At 52.2% G+C, this 21770-nt stretch overlaps 1 protein-coding gene across 4 annotated transcripts in view; it reads right to left on the reverse strand.

Moving 5' to 3' along the window:
• Positions 1-218: 218 nt before the first annotated feature.
• The window catches only part of LHX6 (LIM homeobox 6), a 26505-nt gene continuing 4953 nt past the window's right edge, over positions 219-21770 (reverse strand). For 2 of the 4 annotated variants that reach the window (XM_017503344.2, XM_037729526.1), the window contains exons 5-10: positions 14619-14839; positions 11864-11964; positions 11571-11666; positions 11204-11378; positions 7236-7339; positions 219-2411 (exon numbers count right to left, since the gene is read on the reverse strand). In XM_017503344.2, the coding sequence (XP_017358833.1) occupies positions 2391-2411; positions 7236-7339; positions 11204-11378; positions 11571-11666; positions 11864-11964; positions 14619-14839 (718 nt within the window). In that variant the 3' untranslated portion in view covers positions 219-2390. The remainder of the gene's footprint in view (positions 2412-7235; positions 7340-11203; positions 11379-11570; positions 11667-11863; positions 11965-14618; positions 14840-21770) is intronic. The other 2 variants (XM_017503345.2, XM_037729527.1) reach the window with 1 other exon arrangement.

Below are 21770 nucleotides of genomic sequence, written 5' to 3' on the forward strand. Positions count from 1 at the left end.
CTGATTTCCCCCAAAGTTTAGACAAGAAGCAGGTGTGACTGAGTACTTCGAGAAGAAACTCATCATCAGGTCTTTACAATGCATCGTTGACTAACTGGGAAATGGTACCAGTTTTCCAGGAAGGAGGATGGCACTGTCCAGCAGCCCAGATATTCTGGGAGCCAGGGACCTAAGCCCTTCACCAGAGAGTGGGGAAGAAATGGAATCCCATCATGTTGTGGATTTCAGTGCCAGCATTTCTACTTGCATTAACTTTATTACACAAATAAGACATTTACAAAGCACAACATGAAAGGTATGTAACAAAACAGACATTGGTTTTACAAAAAAAAGTGCTTACATTTTTTTTTCCGTGTGTGTGTGTGTGTGTTCCCCTTTTTTTGTATTTAAATAAATAGTCTGACGGCCTGTATGTTCCCAGGCTGCTCTTCTTAACAGGGTAGTGGAGACATGTTTGAACTGTAACATGCTACGGCCACATGATCCACGCAAGGAATAGACCCTGAGGAGAGGCTCAAGGCAGAGTGGGGGTTGGGTGACCCTGGGCAGGGCTTGGCTGGCCACTTACCACATGGTTGCCACTGGGGCCTTGATGATCAGGAACAAAAATCAAATGAAAGATGTGAGCTCCCCAAGGCCAGGGATTGGGCTCTGGTTGCTCCTGTTAATGTCAGCGCCTAGCACAGGACTGGGCACAAGTTACTGCTGGATGAGTGCTGAGCTGAGCTGTACTCACCACGTTCTGAGTGGTGCCTTCTCTTTGCCCTCAGTCAGCTGTCACCATCTTTGGAAGGGAGAGGAAGCAGGTTCCCTTCTTGGGCTGCACCTGTGCCTAGCCCGCCTATAGATCCCAGAGCAAGAATGACATATAGGCTTTCATTTTAAGTGCCAACTTCAAGCATTTGAACTCTGAAACCTTATCCAGACTCAGTGAGATAGAGCTGCCATTGATTAGCAATGTCTGCCATGGGTAAAAACAGAGACAATGGCCGCATATGTACCATGAACTTGCTTTCCCTGTCCTGGAGCCTCCTTCTAAAAGCAACATAACAGGTTAACCACAGCAGGAAGGCGGACTTGGGCTAAAACATGCTGACTAGCAACCTCTAGTGGAAAATGCATCAGGACACCAAGTAGTTCTAGAATTACAGGATAAGCTTGGGACAAATGGGCATCCCCTGAAAACATAAATCATGGTCGTGTGTCACCCAAGCCCTTCTGTCTGGGGTGGAAGAGTTGTAGCAGGATGGATGTTATGCGGCTGTGTGTGGCCTCTGTTCTCAAGGGTGGGTGGAGCTGGCTCCAGGAAGTACTGTCGGGGAAGCACAGAGGTGCCAATTGGAATCCTGAGCTTGGCACCCTCACCTAGGCAATGGGCACCCTCTCTCTACTTAGAGATGGACCCAGGGTTAACATTCTGACTGCCATTTCACTGGGCTCTGTTCCCTTTCCCCCATGAGGGATCCCCACTCCATCAAGAAGACCTGGCCCAAGTACCCCTACGAGAGGTCAACAAGTAGACAACAGGGGTCCCCAGCTCTAACCTATCCAAACATTCAGAAGAGTCATGGCACAGATCAAGTACCATCTCTGTTATGTTTCCTGCATGTATGCTGGACAATTAGATGGTGGCAGAATTGTCGCTGTCCTCTCCTTAAAATGGCTAGTGCCTCTTCTGGTCCAATATGCCACTACCCGCTCCTTGATTTCCAAACCAATGGGGGTCTTTGTTCCCCCCATTCCCTGTCTATGCCCCCTGCCTCCTAGTCTGGGTAGGCCTCCATCTCTGCCCTATTGGGCCTCTCAGGGTTGGTCACTGTCTCTTCTCTTTCTGAATTAACTTGACATAACCAGACAGATGGAAATGATAAAATTAGAACATAGCTTTCCTTTGGGGACATCCCACAAACACTGTAGAGTTTTCCAGACAAAAGCAACAGAGTGGATAACATTGGGGGTTGTCAGCTATTCAGAAGTCAGAGATGGTTCCAAGGAAGTAGTAAATAAAGGCCAATGTGGGGGAAGAAAACCTGTAAATTAGAAGGCCGTTGGTGTTACACTATTCAATTCCGCCTTTTGCTATCGTAATCAGCTGAAGTTGAAGAGGACTCTTGTTTAAATGGGAAAAACAGGCTGTTTCCACCCTGATTCCAGACTTCAGGAAGTTCTGCCTTCCAAGAGGAGGACTCTGTGGTGCTCTTGGTGGGTTCTGGTTCTCAGCAGGAGAGGGAAAGGCCAGGCCTCGGGAACCGACCTGGTGGTGGGCAGGATGGCGGACGGGGGTGGATGCGGAGGTGGGTGGATTCCTGGCTGCAGCTTGGACACTGGACCTCAGCGGCTGAGGGGCAGCTGTGGGGCGCCCACAGGCAGGTGCGGAAGTGCCGGCAACGTTAGTACTGAAAAAGGATGACCTGCAAGAGGAGGGCATGGGAGGTGGCTGAGCTTGGGGCCCACCCCACCCTCCCCTCCCCAGAGAACGTCAAAGGCACAGAGAAGAAGGGTGGGCTCAGGGCCCAGATCTAAGTTTAAGTCTTGGCTCTGCCTATCAATGTGCTGTGGGACTTTGGGCAACTCACTTCTCCTCTCTGAGCCTGTTTCCTCATCTGTAAAATGGGATGACCAAAATCTCCCTCTGAGAATCAGAAAGATTCAAGGAGCTACAACAGCAGCAGCAAAATCCTACCAGGCATTTCACCTTGCACCTTTTGTGCCTTATTTCACAGAAGCCACACCACAGCCCCGCCCGTGAGGAAGTTCCACCATTCTAGTTTACAAGGAGGGCACTCAGGCTGAAAGAGGTGGAAGTGAGTGTGCCCGTGAGCACACAGCGAGAAGAGGACTGGGCACTGGAGGCCAGGCCTGGCTCACAGCAAACTCTCCTCACCATGGCACATTGCCTCTACCTCTCTAAGGTCACCGTGGCCATGGTGGCTGATTGCTTATTACCCACCGGACCATGGGCTAAGCACTTCACATGCACTTAATCTTCACATGCATGAAGCCTAGAGGTGTGTGGCTCAGACATGCTAGGCGCCTGATACACAGTGGGAGATCAGGACTGTCTGTCCCTCTCCCCTTCCCACTCCGGCCTCTAGCACTTGGTTGACATCTCACTGCTGATGACACAACCAGTTCCCTCAAGTTCAGGTCAAGGATCACTGGCTGGCTGGTTAAGGGCGATGTGTCATTTCACAGTAAAGTGTGAGGAAGGGGTTGGTCCAGGGGCATCTGGTGGGCATGACCACATGGCTGTTCCCTTTTCTGATCAGGAATGTTACTTGCCCAGAATTGGTTATCACAAGGAGGTGATAGAAAAAAGCAATGATGATGATCTCCATAACAGCGATCATGATAACTAACACTTAGCGGGCATTTTCTGTGTACCAGGCATTGTGCTGGTTCTTTCCACACATTATGCATTTACTCCCTGCAGTAACTCTAGACGGTGGTAACTATTATTATCCTCATTTTGCAGATGTAGAAACTGCAGCTCCAAGAAGTTAATTGTATTCCCAAATCTCCCAGGAAGGAGGTGGCAGAGCTGGGATTCCGAGCTGGCCTAACTCCAGAGTGGCCAGCGTGGGCATTCCTTCCGCACCCTGGCCACTGCTTCACTTTGGCCTCCAGGATGACTGGCTCTTGGCCCTTATTAACAGAAGCTTTCTCAAAAACCCTGGTAAGACTCTTCCCCTTCATGGGCCTCAGTCTCCCCCACTGATCAGTGACAGCTTGGCCCCAGTTTTTAAGAACTTTCCAAGTGTTAGATTTGTGGGATCGGGGGACACAACCAGGAAGAAATGTGGCTCTGGAAACCCCCCGGCATGCGTGGCCAAATGATGATGTGGTGGCGGCAGGGGATGCTCGTCTGAGCGCTCAGAGCACTGTTCTCCTGGCCAGGCCAGTGCTGGTCTAGATGAGTGGGTTCAGGGGCCAGCCCCAGGGGGACACTGAGACTCCTCACAGCTAGGCAGGCTCAGGCCTGGAGGACTTGGAAGAAAGCCCAGGCAATCCTGTGCTGGCCACACACATCCCACACCCTGCCGCCCACCAGACCCCAGGAATTTGATGAGTTGTGGACAAGAAAAGTCCCTAGGAGCTGGCAGAAAGGCCTGACAGTGAGAGGACAGAAGGTCATGAAGGAGGAAGAAACACTTTAATGCAGACTTTCTGGATGCAAAGTTGGGGACACAGCCCAGCAAGGGAAAACTCTGGTTCAGCAGCCAAACCCAGGGGCCGGAAACTGCCTATAGCTAAAACTGACAGCCCCCAGCATGGCTCATCCCTCAGGCTGAACCAGACAGAACCACAAGCTTAGGTGAGCAACCAGGAGGCAAAGGCTCCTCTCCAAGCACAGAATCCAGCCCTCTGCATTTCCAGGGCCCACTCAATACCCTCCATATAATGTCCAGGACCCTCTCTCGATGATCCTTTGTTCTGTGGCCCCTATGAGCTCTCCCCACTTCCCTGGACCTCAGCCACACTGAACATCCCCTGGAGTCCCCTCCAACCCATGCTCCTCCATGCCTCTGAAGCTTTGCACATGCTGTTCTGTTGATGTGGAATGCCCTTCTTCTCGTCCCCTGTCTCTCCCCTAGAGCTCACTACCACTTCTTCTGGGTCCTCTAAGGCCATGTTTCTCACCTACTCCAGCTGCCCATTCCCCTGCAATGTAGCTGCCCACATTCTGTGCTAAGCAACAAGCTCCCTGAGGACAGGGATCACGTCAGCTCACTTCCGCAGTCCCAGAGCCAGGTCTAATAGGATGAATGCCCTCCTACAGGAAGGGACAGCTCTGAGGCAGGTGGCCCTAGAATCCAGGCCAGTTCTGCCCATGCTCATATTGTGATTCTGTACGAGCACTGCTCTGCCTGAGCCTCAGTTTCTACAAGTATGAAATGGAGGTCATCACAACCACCCTCCCTGGGAGACTATGAAGGATGAGGTCGAAGAGAGGGCTGTGTAAACAATAAAGCGCTGCACGAAAGGAAGCGATGCCTGAACCACGCAGACTTCAGAGTCCCACAGACTCACTGCATCCCTGGGCATGTCACGTCACCTCCCTGAATCTGTTTATCTCTTCACAATGAGGAGGTCATCTCTATGTCCACAAAGTGGCTGGGAGGTGTCGACCAGATGCCATGTGACAAGTCGCAGCCTTGTACAGAAGGAGCTCAGCAAACAGCAGCTCTTCCTATGAATGTGACAGTCTCAGCAGCAATGATGTTCCTGTGGTATGTTCACTCACTATAGATTCTACAGGATTTTGCATTAGGCACTACCATTTACTTATAAATGTATCTGTCCAGAACCGTCTGTACCTCCACACCATACACATTCCGTGTGGCACCTGACACAGAGAGCTCAGCACATACTAGGTACACTGAGCTCAATCAGGAGGCTGAGCCGGAAGTACTGTCCTAGAGGAGCAGTTCCCAAACCTGGCTGCCCATCAGAATTACACAGGCTATTACACATGCAGATCCCTACCTCCCACTCCATCAGATTCTCTGAGAGTGAGGCTTAGGAATCTCTGTATCTTTACAAGCTGCCCAGGTGATTTCAAGCACACCAAAACCAGGATCCACTGGACTGGAGGGCCCCTGACTCCAGCCCTAATGCTCTGACCCTCTCCCTCAGGATCGCCACACTCACTGACCTCCAGAGTTCCCTGCCTCCGACTGGGTGTCCTCCAACCCAGCAGTCTCTGAAGACTGCTACAGTGATGTTTCTGCAACAGACCTTCTGGGTCCCCACACTGCTGCAGGATAAAATACAGACTCTGGCCGGGCGCGGTGGCTCACCCCTGTAATCCCAGCACTTTGGGAGGCCACGGTGGATGGATCACCAGGTCAGGAGTCCAAGACCAGCCTGGCCAATATGGTGAAACCCCGTCTCTACTACCAATACAAAAATTAGCCAGGTATGGTGGCAGGTGCCTGTAGCCCCAGCTACTTGGGAGGCTAAGGCAAGAGAATCACCTGAACCCAGGAGGCGGAGGCTGCAGTGAGCCGAGATCGTGCCACTGCACTCCAGCCTGGGCAATAGAGACTCCATCTCAAAAAAAAAAAAAAAAAAAATACAGACGACTCCACCTGGCAGCCCCAAGGCCCTCGCTTCCCTTCTCTCTTCCTCCCAGACCTGCGTGCCAACAGTGCTGAACAGCTCAAGTTTCCCTGAGAGCCCTGCTGTCTCAGGCCTTCCCTGATACCTTAGCCTGAACCTGGCCTTAGAGGTTGCCTCCTCTGGGAAGTCTTCCCTGCCTCTCTCCTTTGCCCCTCCCACCTCCCCAGCTCCCACGGCTTCCCCTGTCATACTGTATTGTAACTGTTGGGATCTGCTCCCCCTCCAGACTGTGGCCTCCTCAAGGGCAGGGACCACACTTTACTCAACCCCACTCCTGGCAGCAGACTCAGGGATGCTGGGCACAGTCAGGATATAGGAAATGTCTCCAAATAAACAAGTAAGTGAATGAAAAAAAATGCAAGGTTCTCACCCAGTCTCTGACCTTGAGTCTCTGGGCCTCAATGTCCCCATGTCTAAAATGAAGGGCTGGCTGAGAGCAATGGCTTTCAAGGCTAACTGTGAGGTGCCTTGGAGCTGGGAGGGAGGTGAGGCTCTTCCTCTCTCCGTGGTTTCACAGAGCAGCTCCATCCACCTTCACCTGTACTATGGACAAGTTTAAACAAAGGGCTGCAGTGCTTCAGAAACAATACCTTGAAACCCTGGAATAGGGACATCCAAGCACCCTTCTAGAAGTGCAGTCCTAAAGCCTGAGCCAGCCAGAAATCCCGGCTCCACAGAGGAGGCCCTGCAAGTTGACCAAGGTCACTGGCTGGCCAGCTATCCCTGGGCCCCACCAGCTCAGGGTATTCACTCCCAACAGACAAGAATGAAAAGGGGAAACCAGTGAGATTATGGAGATTGAGGTGATGAGTGATATAAGCCCTCCCTGGAATCTCAAAGCTTGAGTAAAGGAAATTCACAAATCTGAGACAGAGAAGGGCAAGCTGCCAGCAGGGAGCTGCAAGGAGGCCTTTGGAGTGGCCATGCACACAGAACATGCCTGCAGCTACTCCAGCGACTGCTGTGGGGGTGCAGTGGGGGTCTAAGCAGGTTGGACAGAGAGCATCTGCCACAGGGCAGCATGGTACCAAATCATTAACAGGGGCTGCAGCCAGGAACCCATCCCTGGCAGGGTAGCTCTGACCCACCAGACCCAGCCTGGCTCCATTTACCTTCTCACCCCGGTTGGAGAGCGGCCCATCCATATCGGCTTTGAGGTGTACAGGGGGTGCGGTGTAAGGCAGCCGGCAGTGCACCTGCCCGCACTGTACCTGACCTGTGGACGAGAGGATGCCTTGGAGCTCATCCCCCAGGCTGTACACAGGATCCCACCTGCCCCGTGCTCTGCAAGCTGGAGCTCTGAAACTAGTTTCATCTCTGCCACTTACCTCCTGGGTAGCCCCGGGCAAGATTTCAGTAGGGTTGGTTGTGATGCTCTTTATAGTCTATAAAGAGCTATGTGACAGTGAGGTATAATCATCTAGCTCCCTGATAAACACTCCTAAATAAATATGTGCTTTCATATTCATGCACATGCAAGCCAGGCTGTACCTCACCTATTCAGACCCTGCAAGCAAGACTGTACCCCATCTATTCAGACCCTGCAAGCAAGATTGTACCCCATCTATTCAGACTCTCCCTCAGCAAGTTCCTATCTCTTAGGTAACACCACGACTTCACCCATGCCTCCTAGAGGACTCTGTACTCATATGTCACCACTCTCTACGACTGCAATCAACACCAACACCTACTCCCTACCCTCCCTGTCTTTCTCCCAGCTTTATTTTATTTTCTTAGCACTTACCATCTGACTTAACTGCATTTTTTTTTTTTTTTTTTATTTTATTTCATTTTTTTTTTTTTTTTGAGGCAGGGTCTTACTCTGTTGTCCAGGCTGGAGGGCAGTGGTGTCATCTCAGCTCACTACTGCCTCTGCCTCCCAGGCTCAAGTGATTCTCACACCTCAGCCCCCCGAGTAGCTGGGACTACAGGCATGCACCATCACGCCCAGCTAATTTTTGTATTTTTTGGTATTGAGGGGATTTCACCATATTGGCCAGGCTCGTCTCGAACTCCTGACCTCAAGTGATCTGCTCGCCTCAGCCTCCCACCTTCTAAAGTGCTGGGATTACAGGCATGAGCCACCACACCCAGCCTGACTTACTGCAGATTTTTATTATTTATTTGATAAGATCTGTCTTTGCCAACTAGAATGCAAGCTCCATGAGGACAACACTTTTTTGTCTGTTTTTCAGATTCTAATCTTTGTGGATTTCCAGCACCTAGAAACGTACTGGAAATGAGGCATGGCATTTAGTAGGTACTCTTAAGTATTTGCTGAATGAATTTCCATACCATATTTCAACATCTTAAACTGTTAGGGAAGGTCCACCTTTGCGTCGGATCCAAATTTTTCATGCTTCAGCCTGTTTACCACTACAGTGGAGAAGTCCATTGCTTGTCTCTTCTTTTTTTATTTTTTGTTTTTATTTTTGAGATGGAGTCTTGCTACGTCGCTCAAGCTGGAATGCAATGGCACAATCTTGGCTCATTGCAACCTCTGCCTCTCCAGTTCAAGCAATTCTCCTGTCTCTGCCTCCTGGGTGGCTGGAATTACAGGCATGCGCCACCATGCCCAGCTAATTTTTGTATTTTTAGTAGGGACAAAGTTTCACGTTGGCCAGGCTGGTCTCAAATTCCTGACCTCAGGTGATCCATTCGCCTCGGCCTCCCAAAGTACTGGGATTACAGGTGTGAGCCACTGTGCCCAGCGCTTGTCTCTTCTTTAGACTTCATTCTCTTTGGTCACTGGGAAAGACCATTGTAGAGAGACTTATACCTGATATATAAACTGGGACAAGTCACTGTTCCTTTCTGAGCCACAGTTCTCCCATTTGTAGAATAAAAGAGTTATATTAAATTGGGAGTTCTTCACCTGGGGTGTTCAAGGAGTCCATATGCAACTTCAGATTACCTGGAAAATGTAGTACGTCTGCATTTTTCTAGGGTCTTGTTCCAAAGCTTTTATCAGATTCCAAGCTCTAAGCCTCCAGGAAACTCAGTATTCTGTGACTTTAGTTCACTGCAGCGCAAAAGTTCATTTTTCTGGGGTCTGGTTCTAACACTTTTCGTTAGCTTCTCAGCTCAAGGCTTCAGAAAATTCACAACTCCATGATTTTAGTTCACCGTAGAGCAAACTACTGTGGTGACTATCAGTCAGTCACGCAGCAAGAGGTGCAGGTGCAGACACCCCCAACCTCTTCTTCCCCAAGCTGAATTCCACCACCTCAGCCTCTTCTCTAAGCATCAAAGACACATCTAAGTTTGGTCAACAGAGTGTATGGCCAGAGTCCTGGAAGGGACTCTGGAGGTCATGGCTGCAAGTCCAAAGAGGTCATCTAGATTTCTTATTGACCCTATACCAAGTATTAGCAGGTAGCTCAGACCCCTGGTACCTATAGAGCCCCTGATCCTTGGCACCTTTAACAGGCTCTATGCAGCCTGAATATAAGTTATTGTTTAGAAAAAGGGAGAAAATGTCACTCCTACTGAGCAGATAGTTCAGAAATGCAACAATCTAAAGAGACATGGTTTCCAACTGGCAGTCTGGTGCAGAGACAGGGCTCTGCCCTCCTAGTTCTGCCAACCAAAACCACTCCCACCATCACAACAGCAGCCAATACTTACGTGGTACTTGCTAAATGCTGAAGACAATAAATCAGTTATCTCATTTGATGCTCAGAACACTGCTTTGAGATACTCTTGTTGTCCTCATTTTTACAGATGAGGGAGTGAATATTCAGGAAAGCTAAGAAACTTACCCACTGTCACACAGCTAGTAAATGGCAGGGCTGGGATGTGAAGCCTGGCCATCTGACACCAGAGCCCACACTCGATCATTAAGGCATACCACTCCCACTAACTTACAGTGGGCCCTTGGTTTCCTCATCTATTCAAGGAGACGGTGGCCTCTGATGTTTAGAGACGCAGTCAGTAGAGTAGATGGCATACAGTCAGTAAGGAGCAGTTCTCTCTCTGATCTCCCTTCCTTTTCCCTTTTATATGGAGCCAGATAAGGGAGGATTTGCATGTGTGTGTATGTGCATCATGGTCATCTCTATTTTTTTGGTCATGCCCAGCTTAGAGGAAACAATTGATGGGAACAACTTCAAAGAGAAAGACAATCTGTGATAAGCACCTGCTCAGCAGCAGATGCACTGAACAATTATCCTCCAGAAATCTCTAGGGCTCCTCTTACTCCTCCAGGTTCCTGTTCACAAGTCATTTCACCATGAGCCGCTTGCCCCTGCATCTCCGCCACAGTGCTCCCTGCCACAGACATGCCTGCTCCCTCCCTTTTGACGTTATGGTCTCCCCACTATCTCCCACACTGCAGCGCAGCAGCTTTGGTCTACTGTGTTCACTGTGGTATTCCAGTGCAAAGAACACAGAAGGCACTCAAGATATAGCTATTGGATGCATGAATAGAGTCTCACAACACCGTGAGCCAGGCATTAGTGACATCCCAGGTTACAGATAAGGAAACCAGGGCTCAGGGAGGTTAGGTGACTGCCTAAGGCCTCACAGCCCTGGACACTTCCACCACACTTTTGCTCCCCAGGACACATCCATGCCACCATGCTTCCTGGGCCAGGGCCTGCGTGCATTCCGTTTCCCCACTCCAGGTACTTCACTAAATCCTATCCATCCTTTCCGTCTCTGCTTGCTGAGAGGCAGCCCAGCCCCTTCCCCTCCACCTGCCCCAGCATCTCCAGTCACTTCTCTCCAGCACCACCTTTCCTATGGGAATCATCCCAGTTAAAACAACACACTCATCTGCCTGGTTATTTTTCCATGCCCACCAGAATGCAGTACTTTGTCCATCCTGTTCTCTCCCAGTCTCCAGGCACTGGCACAGGCTGGGTGCCTTGAAAGTATTTTTTGAACAGCTGAATCGTTTGTCTCTACGAGAAGGGCCCCGCCCCACTGAGGCAACTCCTAGATCCAAATGACTTCGGATCCCACTTCTTCACCAACGAGGCTCTCTAAGGCCCCCCACCCCAAGCCTCAGCCGCCCACGCGCGCTTCTCCGCGCCCCCTCCCTGCAGGCCCAGCGGCTCCCGGGGCTGCGGTCACTTACTCTCGATGTAGCCGTGCAGGGTGACCATGCGCGCCCGCTCGGGGCTGCTGAACGGGGTGTAGTGGATGTCGTCGGACAGGGCGGAGGGAAGGCGGGACGGGGGCGCCCCCGAGGGCGGCACTGGGTGCTGCGGCGTGTGCTTTTTATGACGCGCCCGGCAGTTTTGAAACCACACCTGGAACGACAACCTCGGCAGCCTCAGCCTAGCGGGAAAGAGTCGGACGCGCCGCCGGGAGCCCCAAGCAGGACAGCCTCGTCGCCTCCTGGAGAAGGGTGGCCACGTGCACCCACGACCCTCCGCGCCGAGCCCAGCTACGAGCTCCAGGGCGTGCCCGCGGTCCCCAGGCCCCGCCCACCCCTGTCCCACCTGGATGACTCTCCGGCTGAGGCCCGTCATGTCCGCCAGCTTCTGCAGCGTCTGAGCGTCGGGGTTGTTGTCCTGCGCGAACTGCGCCTGCATAACCTGCGGGGCGGGGAGGGCGGTGAGGCGCCCGCACGCGGAGACTCCGAGACCCCGGCCCAATCAGAGGCGCCAGCCTGCAGGCCACGCCCCAGGCAGCTGCGGCCCCGCCCCGCCACCCGGGTCCGGGCAGAGGGGCGGAGCCAAGAGACCTTATCGGCCCCGCCCACGCCCCGGCCGCCCGCGGCCTGCAGCGGTACCTGCAGCTGTTCCGCGGTGAAGGACGTCCGCGCGCGCTTGGCCGGCTTGGGCTGACTGTCCTGTTCCGAGGGCACTGCCCCCTCCAACGTGAGGCCGTTCCCTGGGGGCGATATAAGCGGCTGACCACGCGTCCCATCTCTTCTAGTGGCAGCCTGGAAAGGACGGGGGTGGGGGGAGCTTGTCCCTGGAAGGGTCAGGAGCGGGAGTTGGCTGGGAGCGGGGATCCCAGGTTCTAGTCCCTGAGCTCAGTCTTTGGGGAAGGGGTTTCTGAGAGTCCTCTCAGTACTGGACACTTCTTACACGACTGGACCACGTCTTACAGCCCTAATGAGAGGTGGAGTTACCCCACTTTACATGGGAGGAAACTGAGACTCAGAGAGAAGGAAAGCCCCTGCCCTGGACCTTTCGACTAGAATCTAAAAGCTAGCTGACCCTAATGTCCCAAACTGGGCTCCCTCCTGGCGAAACTGGGGGAAACCAAAGGCTAGAGGAGCTAGGAAGCAAGCAAGTAATGGAACTATGATCCTAATTTCATAAAAATAAGCGGAAGAAAAAAAGTTTGTAAGAATATATAACAAGGTGTTGGCAGTGGTTTTCTTCCCAGGAACGTTATTATGGAAAGTTTTTACTTTCGGTATTCCTGTAACTTTTGAGGTTTTTAAAAACAATCATATGTTGCATACTTCTCTAAGGCTTAATTTTGTTAACCAGAGTTTATGTTAGATATTCTCTTTCTACTCATATTACTTTTACAATCATACTAAAACACTAACTATATTCCCATTTTATTTTTAATACTTAATTGTTCTGAATATCCTCAAAATCTCAGAAAATTTCCATAAGCACAAAGAAGAAAATAAAAATCACCAGTAATTCCAGCACTCAGAAATAACCATTGTTCACAATTTATTGTAATTTTTTAATTAGGAAAAAATTATGTTGAAGGAAAAAAGCAAACACCATAACATACATGGAAAAAATCTGAAAAGATACACATTAAAATATGAAGGAAGGCAACATTTGGAGCAATTGTTATTTTCTTCTTATTGCTTACCATCTTTTCTTATTTTTCTACAATGAAAGTGTGTGTGTGAGTGTGTGTGTGTGTGTGTGTTATGTTTTAAAAGTGAAACAGGAGCCAACACTGAGGGCTGATCAGTAAGAGATCAGAGGCCCCAGCCTTCAAGTTCCTCAGCACGGTAAGAATCTGTGGACAGGTGTGGCTGTGAGAGCTAGGATGAAATTGGCAAGGCTGTGACTACAGGTGGCCCTGATTGGACCATGTGTGGAAGGAGCCTGTGGTCACTGATGGATCACAGTGTGGGAAAGCTCTAAATCTTGGGCTTCCATCCCAGCTCCATTGCTGACTTGCTGACCACTGCAAATAATTTCATTGCCCACCACTCCAGATGAGTGGGCAGCAAGTGAAACTCAAGTTCACTTAGACCCACTTAGTCCTGATCCTGGCAGGAGAAAATTATGGCCCTGGTGTGGCCGTGGCCAGGAACGCTCTGGTGGTCCCTGGCTATTCCCCAGGCTGAGACCTAGAAGTTGAGGCAGGGTGGTTCATACTCCTCCCTGGAGGAACTGAGGATTGGGGTAGACACTCTGTGTTATTAATGTCCCCTAGGAAAGCAGGCAGGGCAAGGATTGGTGTGTTGGTTTTTTAAATGGGAAACAAAAACATAGACAGCTACATCCCAGAAGGCTCCTTGGCATCATGAGATCTGATTAGGGTGCCCTAGAGCTTAGGGCCAAGGTGCTATGGGATGGGATGGTGTTAAGAGCCTGGCCTTTGGAGTCAGGTAAATCTTCTAGTATGTAACTTTTGGCAAATCCTGTTTCTTCTCCTGTAAGATGAGGATGTCCCACCTACTTCCTAGGGCTGTTGTAAAGATTACATAAAATAATCCATGTTAGCAACTTTCACAGATCCTAACAGGGGAATTAAAGAAAGGGTCCCTGCCTCTGCCCACAGCCAAGCACTGCCCTTCCCCAGCTCAATCTGGCCTGTAACTCAGTCCCCAGGATCCCTGGAAGACCTGGATCTTGTTCCTGGGCAATCTGGGGAACCACAGTGTCAGAGCCAGAAGAGATTTAGGAATCATTCTAGTCCAGTATCTGTCTTTGCACAGGTGTGTGGACTGCAGCCCAGAGAGAAAAGGTAACTTCATATGTTGACCCAGTATGTGACAGCCTGGTCTCCAGACTCGGAAACCTGGTCCTTTCCTCTTGTAGTTAGATACCCTGGTCCAGGATGAAACCCTCCTCCTCAAACCTCTGGCTTGGAGCTGCTAGAATAGGAATTGAGAGAAGGGGGACCAAGTCATCTCTCCAGCACTGGCCCAAGCCTCCTCCCTGGCAACTGGAGGGGGTGAACCCCCAGGCCAATGAGAGCTGTCCAAAGGTGGAATCGGCTGCCCCATTATGAGAACCATCTCTAGAATTCACTGAGTGCCTCCTGGCTTTACAACACATCAGCTCATCTATCTTTGGGAAGGTATCCTATCCGAAACGCCATTTTACCGATAAGGAAACATTGTTGCAAAGGATGGCAGTGACTTCTGACTCCTAAGCAAAAGATCCTGGAAGTCCAAGATCTGTGCACCGCTCCACCCCCATGCTGCCTGCGGGGCGGTACTGGGAAGGCCCAGTCGGTAGAGAACTGGGAGTGGTTCCTGAGGTGCTGGGGTGGGGTGGGGTGGGGCGGGAAAGGGCTGGGGGCAGAGGTGCCAGGCAGAGCAGGTTGGGTACCGTTCTCGGCGGCCCTCTTGAGGTTCTCGATCATTGTGTCGTAGTGAATTCGGCAGAGCACCTTCTCCTCCACCAGGCCGAACTCCTCACCAGTGGACAGCTGGCGCTTGCACGAGAAGCAGGCGAAGCAGGCCAGGTGGTAGGCGTTGCCGCGAGCTCTCCGCACCCAGTCGCTGGCGTAGATCTGTCGGCCGCACCGGGCGCACTTGGTCCCGAATCGGCTGCAGGTGGGGAGGACAGGCACCGGGTGGCGAGACTCAGACAGGCCAATCTTTCCCCTTCCACCCCCAATGGTCCACCAGCTCCCAGGCTCCTGGCCGCTAAGTCTTCAGCTCAGGCATTAGCCTTAACTTGGACGCACCAACCCTCTATACCTAGTCCCAGCTAGGAGGTGAACTGGTGGGTGATTTTTATTTTCTTCTTGGTGTTTTTCTGAATTTCCCAAATTTTCTACAATGGTCACTTCTATTTACATATTAATTTGTTAAAAATACATGACAAGTTAGAAAACCCATAATAGTAATAATAGGCAAATTGTTGAGCACTTATCACTTGCCCAGCAAGATTCTAATTGTTTTACGTTGATTATCTCAATTTATCCTCATTTTGCAGGTGAGGAAAATGGGGACCAGAGAGGTAAAGTACCTTGCACAAGGTCACATGGCTTGCAAGGAGAGAAACCCTAGCCACCCTGACTCCAGAGATGAATATAAGCTATAGCCCCAGGTGTACAGAGTGAAGTTTCTTAGAAGAACAGACAGATAAGCACTTACTGGCTTTGTGACCCTGGGCAAACTGTTTAACTCTTGAGTTCTCATTTTCCTTGTCCTGCACTGAACTAGATGACAACAGCAATGACCACTACTGTTTGTTCAGAGCTTTGCAGTCTGCTAAGTACCCAGAAAGTCCCTCTGGAGCCTGTGACATTCTATTAATAATACTAGATGTTAAAAAGACAAAAATAAAAATAAAAAGCCTGAATCGAATGTCTTCTTACCCCTTTTAAGCCTTCCTTGATTCTACCTCTTCCCCTTCTCCCTTCCAGTTTTGTGATCTGGCAATTTGGGTGCAGCTGCCTCCAACACCAGACTGGGAGCCCCTCCAGAAGGGGGTAGAGTCTGGTTGACCCCATCCTAGAAGTCAGTCCAGGGCCTGACCCAGGGCACCAGGGAAGGCATGTTTTTTAAAGTGGATGACTCACTTGCCACTCTGTCCCAACCCTGGCACCCTGTTTCCTCTGGTACACCCTCTGTTTCAGAGAATGGTGCCACCACTCACCCAGCCCCTGAAGCCTGAAAATCATAATCATGCACTCTTCTCTCTCCTCAACCCCACATCCAGCCAATCATCAGATGCTGTTAGTTCTGTTTCCCAAGTGTCTCTGGGGTCCATCTCCTCCTCACCATCTCTGCTGTCGCCCTCCTAGGCCAGGCTCCCTTCGTCCTTCCCTCACTGTCAACCTCTTCCTGGGTCTCCCTGTTTCCAGTGTCACCCCTGCCAACCCCTCCTCCACACAGCAGTCACAGCGAAGTTTCCAGCATGCACACAAAATCCTGTTTCTGCCTTGCTAACAATCCTATGGTGGCTCCACTCTATCCTCAGGATCTGATCCAAAACTCTCGGGGTTTGCAAAACCCAACCAACCACATCCTCTTCAGGCCCATCCCCTCCCTAACCTTCAAGATGTGCCGCCCCACCATCCAGGCATGTGTCCCAGTCAGCCACAATGGAAGGTCACTCCCAGGTCTTTATGGCCTCCTCTGAAGCACTTTCCCACCCCAAGGTCTTCGCACTGACTGTTGCTTTTCCAGACCTACCCTCCCCTAGAGTCCCAGGGACCCCCCCCCCAACCCCGGCACCACCGCTATCTCAGCGCTGACCGCCCTGGTTTGTAAATGTTTCATTTAGGACTCTTCCCTTCCACTCCTTCCACCTTCCTAGAGTTGGCGGCCCGGGGTTCGGGGTGGGGGACCAAGGAGATTTGCCTCAGTATCCCCTGGGCCGGCACCCTTCCACCCGGGGGAGCATTCGGAATCGCCTGTGTGTGCACGGAGGAAACAGCCCCGCAAAAACTCTCTGGTTACAGCCTGCCTGCCTTGGCAAATTCAAGCAACTGTCGGTTGAAAAAACCAGCGTTGTGCTGGACTGAGTGCAGGAGCCCAGCGGCTTCGGCCAGTCCCCGCTGGCAGACTCATTCCCAACCCTGCTGTCTCCGACGAGGAGCACGAGAAGACCCTTCCGCGGGAGGCGCGGTTCGCTCAGGAGGCGCTGCGCACCTTGGTGGAGTCCACCGCTCCACCGAGCAGAGGCGGTTCCGGACCTCGGAAACGCGGTTTCCCCAGCGGAGTGCCCAGCCCAGCCCGCGGTCTCTGTTCCCCGTCCCGCAGTAAAGGGGAGAGGAAACCGTTTTGCCCAACCCAGCCTACTCCCGGCGAAGGTCCGACCCGGGTTCCACCGCACTGCTGGTGGTATCCGGACTGGGAGCACTTTCTGGCCTCGGAGGAGAGGCTGGCTTCCGATTACTTGTGCTGCTGGGGGTCGGGGGTGGGGGTGGCCAACCGCGCTCAGAGCTCTTACTACCGGCCGGGGTCCCGGGGCGCGACGCCTTCATTGCACCCCCTGGACTTCGTCGCAACTCGGTGAGGTGGGGACTCTGGCATCCGTTTTTCATACAAGGAATCGAAGGTTCAGAGACGCCGAGTGACTTGCCCGAAACGCCACAGAGTGTGCCTCCGGGTTTGAGGTCCCCTCTAAGGTGCAAAAAGTACCTAAAACCTGCGGAACTACTGGACTGGAGACGAGAAGAGCTGGAATCCCGCATGGATTAACAGGAAGCAGGGCCAGTCAGGCAGCGCCGCGTCCCCACTCCCGGCTGCTGGTTCTGGAATCTCCCGCACGCGGGGCCAAGGACCCACCCACCTCGAGAAGGCGGTGAGTGCATCCTCAGGGAGCGGACAGAGCCTGAGCAGAGAGGGTCTTGGCCATCAGAGGCCGGGCGAGAGCAGCTGAGCCTTCTGTGCGCCAGGCTCTGTGGGATTGTTTCCCCTTGGCCACTGGACGCGTAAAAGACGCGTATCTGTCTGTTCTTCTAAGAAACTGCACTTCTGTACACCTGGGGCTATAGCTTATATTCATCTCTGGAGTCAGGATGTCTAGGGTTTCTGTCATTGCAAGCTATGTGACCCTGTGTACCGCGATCCTGCCCCGCGGGTCCCGGACGCCTGAGTCTGTTCTGCGCCTACACAGGTAGGTCACAGTGTCCTCACATCCTTGGTCGGAGGTAGGCGCCGCTAGTGACCTCTCAGCAACTTTATCATGCTCTGCGTGTCATCCCAAATGCCGGAACCTGTCCCAGCTCTAGAATCCTCCTGCGCTCCTGATGGCTCATCCCAGTCTATGAAATCATACTTGCGCGGGATCTTCGGAGTGGGGGTAGGGGAGATTACCTAGGTTTGGTTGCATTGCAGACTGCCCTGCAGCGTGTCCCTCACCCAGGACAGGGGTCAGCAGCACGAAGGGCGCGAGAAAGCTTATCGATCCAGGCTTTGACAAAACGACAGACTCCTTCCCAGGCGGGCTGCGAGGCCCGAGCCACCGGCTTCCGGAAGCAGCGAAATTGGCGGCGGAGACAACGAAACTTCAAGAAAGAGGTGTGCAGGGACTGCCACCAGAACGCCAAAGGGATTAGGGGGTGTGCCTACTGCCACCCTAGCCTTGCTGTGAGGTCCAGACCTTGCGCGTCCCCGGATCCCGGCGTGTGAAGCGCCTAGGTGCAAAGGACCTGAGGCGCTTTCGGGATGGAGAGGTGTTCGATAGATGTTGCTCATCCTGGCAACTGCTAAAAGCAGTAGGGCGGGCATCGCTCACCGCGGGGCGCTCTACCTCCTGAAAGGAGGGCAGAGATATCTGGGTACCAGTGGTTGTACCAACGGAGCTCTGCGCCCTTGACCAAATCAGACTCCCTTTCCCAGCCTACTACCTGGATACCTAGTAAGCACTTGGTAATTATTTGTTGCATGAATGAGCCTCAGCGAAGGAGCCCATCGGAGTTTCACCTCAATCCTTTCTCCCACTATTAAGCTACCCCTTTTCTGTGCAAGAAAATCAAACCTTAGAGTGGAAACGCCAATGTTAGTTACCAAGCTATTGAGCTGAGAGGCTGAAACTGAAATGGGACTTTGCTTATCTTAGGTTCGAGCAGTTCCCGATGGTGTTAGATCTTGTAAGCGGAACAAGGTGGGTTGCAGGTGGAGTCCCACCTATTCTCTCTGCTCCTTCCCTTCTAGGTAAACCCTTAGGGGAAGAAGGGGGGGGGGTGTGTGGGGGAACCAGCAATTAAGAGGTTAAAACGACCGCTTCTCGGAGGTCCCGGCCCCAAGGCTCCTCCCCCAGCTCCCCTCTCAGCTCCCCCAACATCTGTCCCCCAACAGCTGGCCGCCGCTGGGCCGCTCTCTGCCGCGGTGGGGGGCCGCTTCCCTCTCCGAGCCTCCCCAGGGACCCTCGCTCTGCGGGAGGGGGTGGGGTTCTCCCTCTGGAGCCCGCGACAAAACTTGGGCTCAAGGCAGAAGGCCAGGGAAGGCTGGGGGCTTGCCTGCAGTCCTTTGGGCCTAGCTGGGAAGAGGATCTTTAGCCTCCAGGGCACTCACTGAACCCCCATCCCCATAAACACGAGGGGAGACAGTTAACCCTTTACTCCCCGCTCCCATTGTAAGAAGGCCTGAGGGCCAGGGACTGCAGTGACCTGATATTGACAAAGTTACTCCACTCACAGGCTTCTGAGGCCATTCCTGTCCTAGTGCTCCCAAGAACAAGCAGGGAGCCACACATCAGAACACACAGTGGGTGTGCCAACCTAACTGGGCAGGGAATCTTAGGGACAGCAGAGAGGGGCCCCACGATGCACAGATGGGTGGCTGATATATCTCACCTATAGAAGAGTATGGGGGTGTTTAGGGGCAGGGATGGTGGAGCCAGGCAGCTGCAGGGCTTATCTAGACTCTACCACTTAGCCGTGTGTCCTCATCAATCAGGGTCTCAGTTCCCTGATCCCACCCCCACACTGCCATCACGTGGGATTATGAGAGTATCATACGCACAGGGTAGACCTGAGAATTGCATGAGATAGAGCAGGTAAAGGGTTAGCCCAGCTCTTGACTTAGCCAAGAACTCCACACATTCTGATGACTGGTGCCCTGTGTGACTGTAAGCAATGACGCTTTCCCAGGACAGCAGTTGCCCCAGCTATGCAATGGGCATGATGTTCCAGCAGGCTGGGGAAGCCAGGAGAGCACTGCAGATTGGGTCATGCCCTATTGAAGGGCAGCAGCTACAGATATGGGAAGCTGTCTGGGGCTGTGGTTGCTGGTAGCAGGGGAAATGTGAATGTCCCAGAAAGGAGCACTGTTTTTTCCCCCAGAATTTTCTTCCGTTTTTGTAAGAAAACAGAAAGAAGAATGGTCTTAGCAAAAAGGGGAAGAAGTTAAGAGTCCTATCACGTTTTCTTGGTGGTAATTTTTTTTTCCTTCTGGGAACCTCAAGCAGTAAGGGGAGATAGGGATCTGGTTGAATCCACAAGGGCTGGTAAGGACACTGTTTAGAGGGTGAATTGGAGAAACCGAGGCAGAGTCCAGTTGTCTAGCCAAGGACACACAGCCAATGAGAACCAACCTCTCCCAGCAATGCAAATGAGCCAGGAACAGTACTGGACCTCCATGTCTCCTCTATGCTCTATAGGCCCTCTCCCTGGTGAACTTGGAGTTTCTTTCTGACCTTTAATTCCCTGAGCCACCAGTGCTAGCTCTGTCAATGGAGACTGAAGGAGGGTCTATAAGATGATGTCAAGGAGGGACAAGATGGGGGATAGAACCTAGGTCCTCTTCCCTGGGGAAAAGACCAGTGGTTAGAGAACCAGGGGATCCCGATGCTCCCCCTCCATGGGGACTTGGCCACTCCCTTCCTCTCCCCCCCCGCCCCCCCGCCACCCCGGGGCCTATTGGGAGCTCTTGGCCTCTCTTTGGGCAAAGTGCTCCAGTCCACATCCTACCAGACCCTTGACCCTGGGCTTCAGGAAACAGAAGCCTAGAGAAACTCAGCATGTGACCCCTCCCTGGGCCCCAGCTCCTGAGAGGAAAATTCTCCTCCCACGCCATCATTCACACTCTCTTCAGGAAGAGCTTCCTCATAGCAGCCACCCAGAGCCTGGGCTGCAGTGCAGTGCAGACAATAGTCCTTGCCTGGCACTCGACTGGCTTTTTCTTTCCCTTTTTGTGGGTTTTATAATTTTTGTTGCAGGTGGGGCTGCCAGGGATGGGTTATGCCTGCAGGGAGAAAAATGATCAGAAGAGCCACAATTCTACCCTCAACCCAGGGAATGTGAGCTTTTATTGCCTCCATTTTCTTAACCAGAAATCTGGTTTAGTTTTGCTTTCAGGGCTCTTGTCATTGGAAAAAGATTACTGCTCAGAACCTGCAGCCCAGAAATGGCCCAGTCTTATCCCTCCAGGGAGACTCTGCTCCTCCGACTGTGTGGGGAAATGCCGTCATGGGCTTGTGCCCAGCATCCACCCTGCCAATGATGACAATGCTGATAATCGAGGCATTCATACCAACCGCCATTAAGGGAGCGTTTACGGAGACATCCCCCCAAACAGTGGCCTCTTTGGCAGCCCTGGGAGACAGCCTTGGAAAGGGAGAACTAAGGGCCGAGAGAGGCAGCAACTTGCTCAAGGTCACAACTGGCCAGACTGGGCCCAGTTTCCTGCCTGTTCCCATGGTGGCTGCATACCCTGCTCTATCCCACCGCAGTTGGAAGAGGACTCCAGAATGAACGGCGGCTCTGAATAGTGGAGTCAGGATCTTATTTTGACTAGTTTCAAGGTCTAGTAAAGCACAGTATCCAAGGAGGCTCAGTCCAGCATGGGCATGAGCTAGGCCTAGAGAAGCAGAAGAGAAATTTGGGCAAGTAGTAAATAAGACTGCCAAGTCCATTGTCAGGACACCCAGGAGAGGTAGCCTGCCCTGCCTTAGTCTATGGGAGAGGCCCAGACACCATTATGCTGCTGGGTTTCCCAAGCTGGCACCAGGAATTTAGTAGCTGATGAATCCAAGGAGCCCCCAAGCATCATCTGGCATTTTTTTTTTTTTTTTTTTTTT

This window comes from Cebus imitator, unplaced genomic scaffold (assembly GCF_001604975.1).
Source record: "Cebus imitator isolate Cc_AM_T3 unplaced genomic scaffold, Cebus_imitator-1.0 Scaffold309, whole genome shotgun sequence".
Taxonomy (NCBI): Eukaryota; Metazoa; Chordata; class Mammalia; order Primates; family Cebidae; genus Cebus; species Cebus imitator.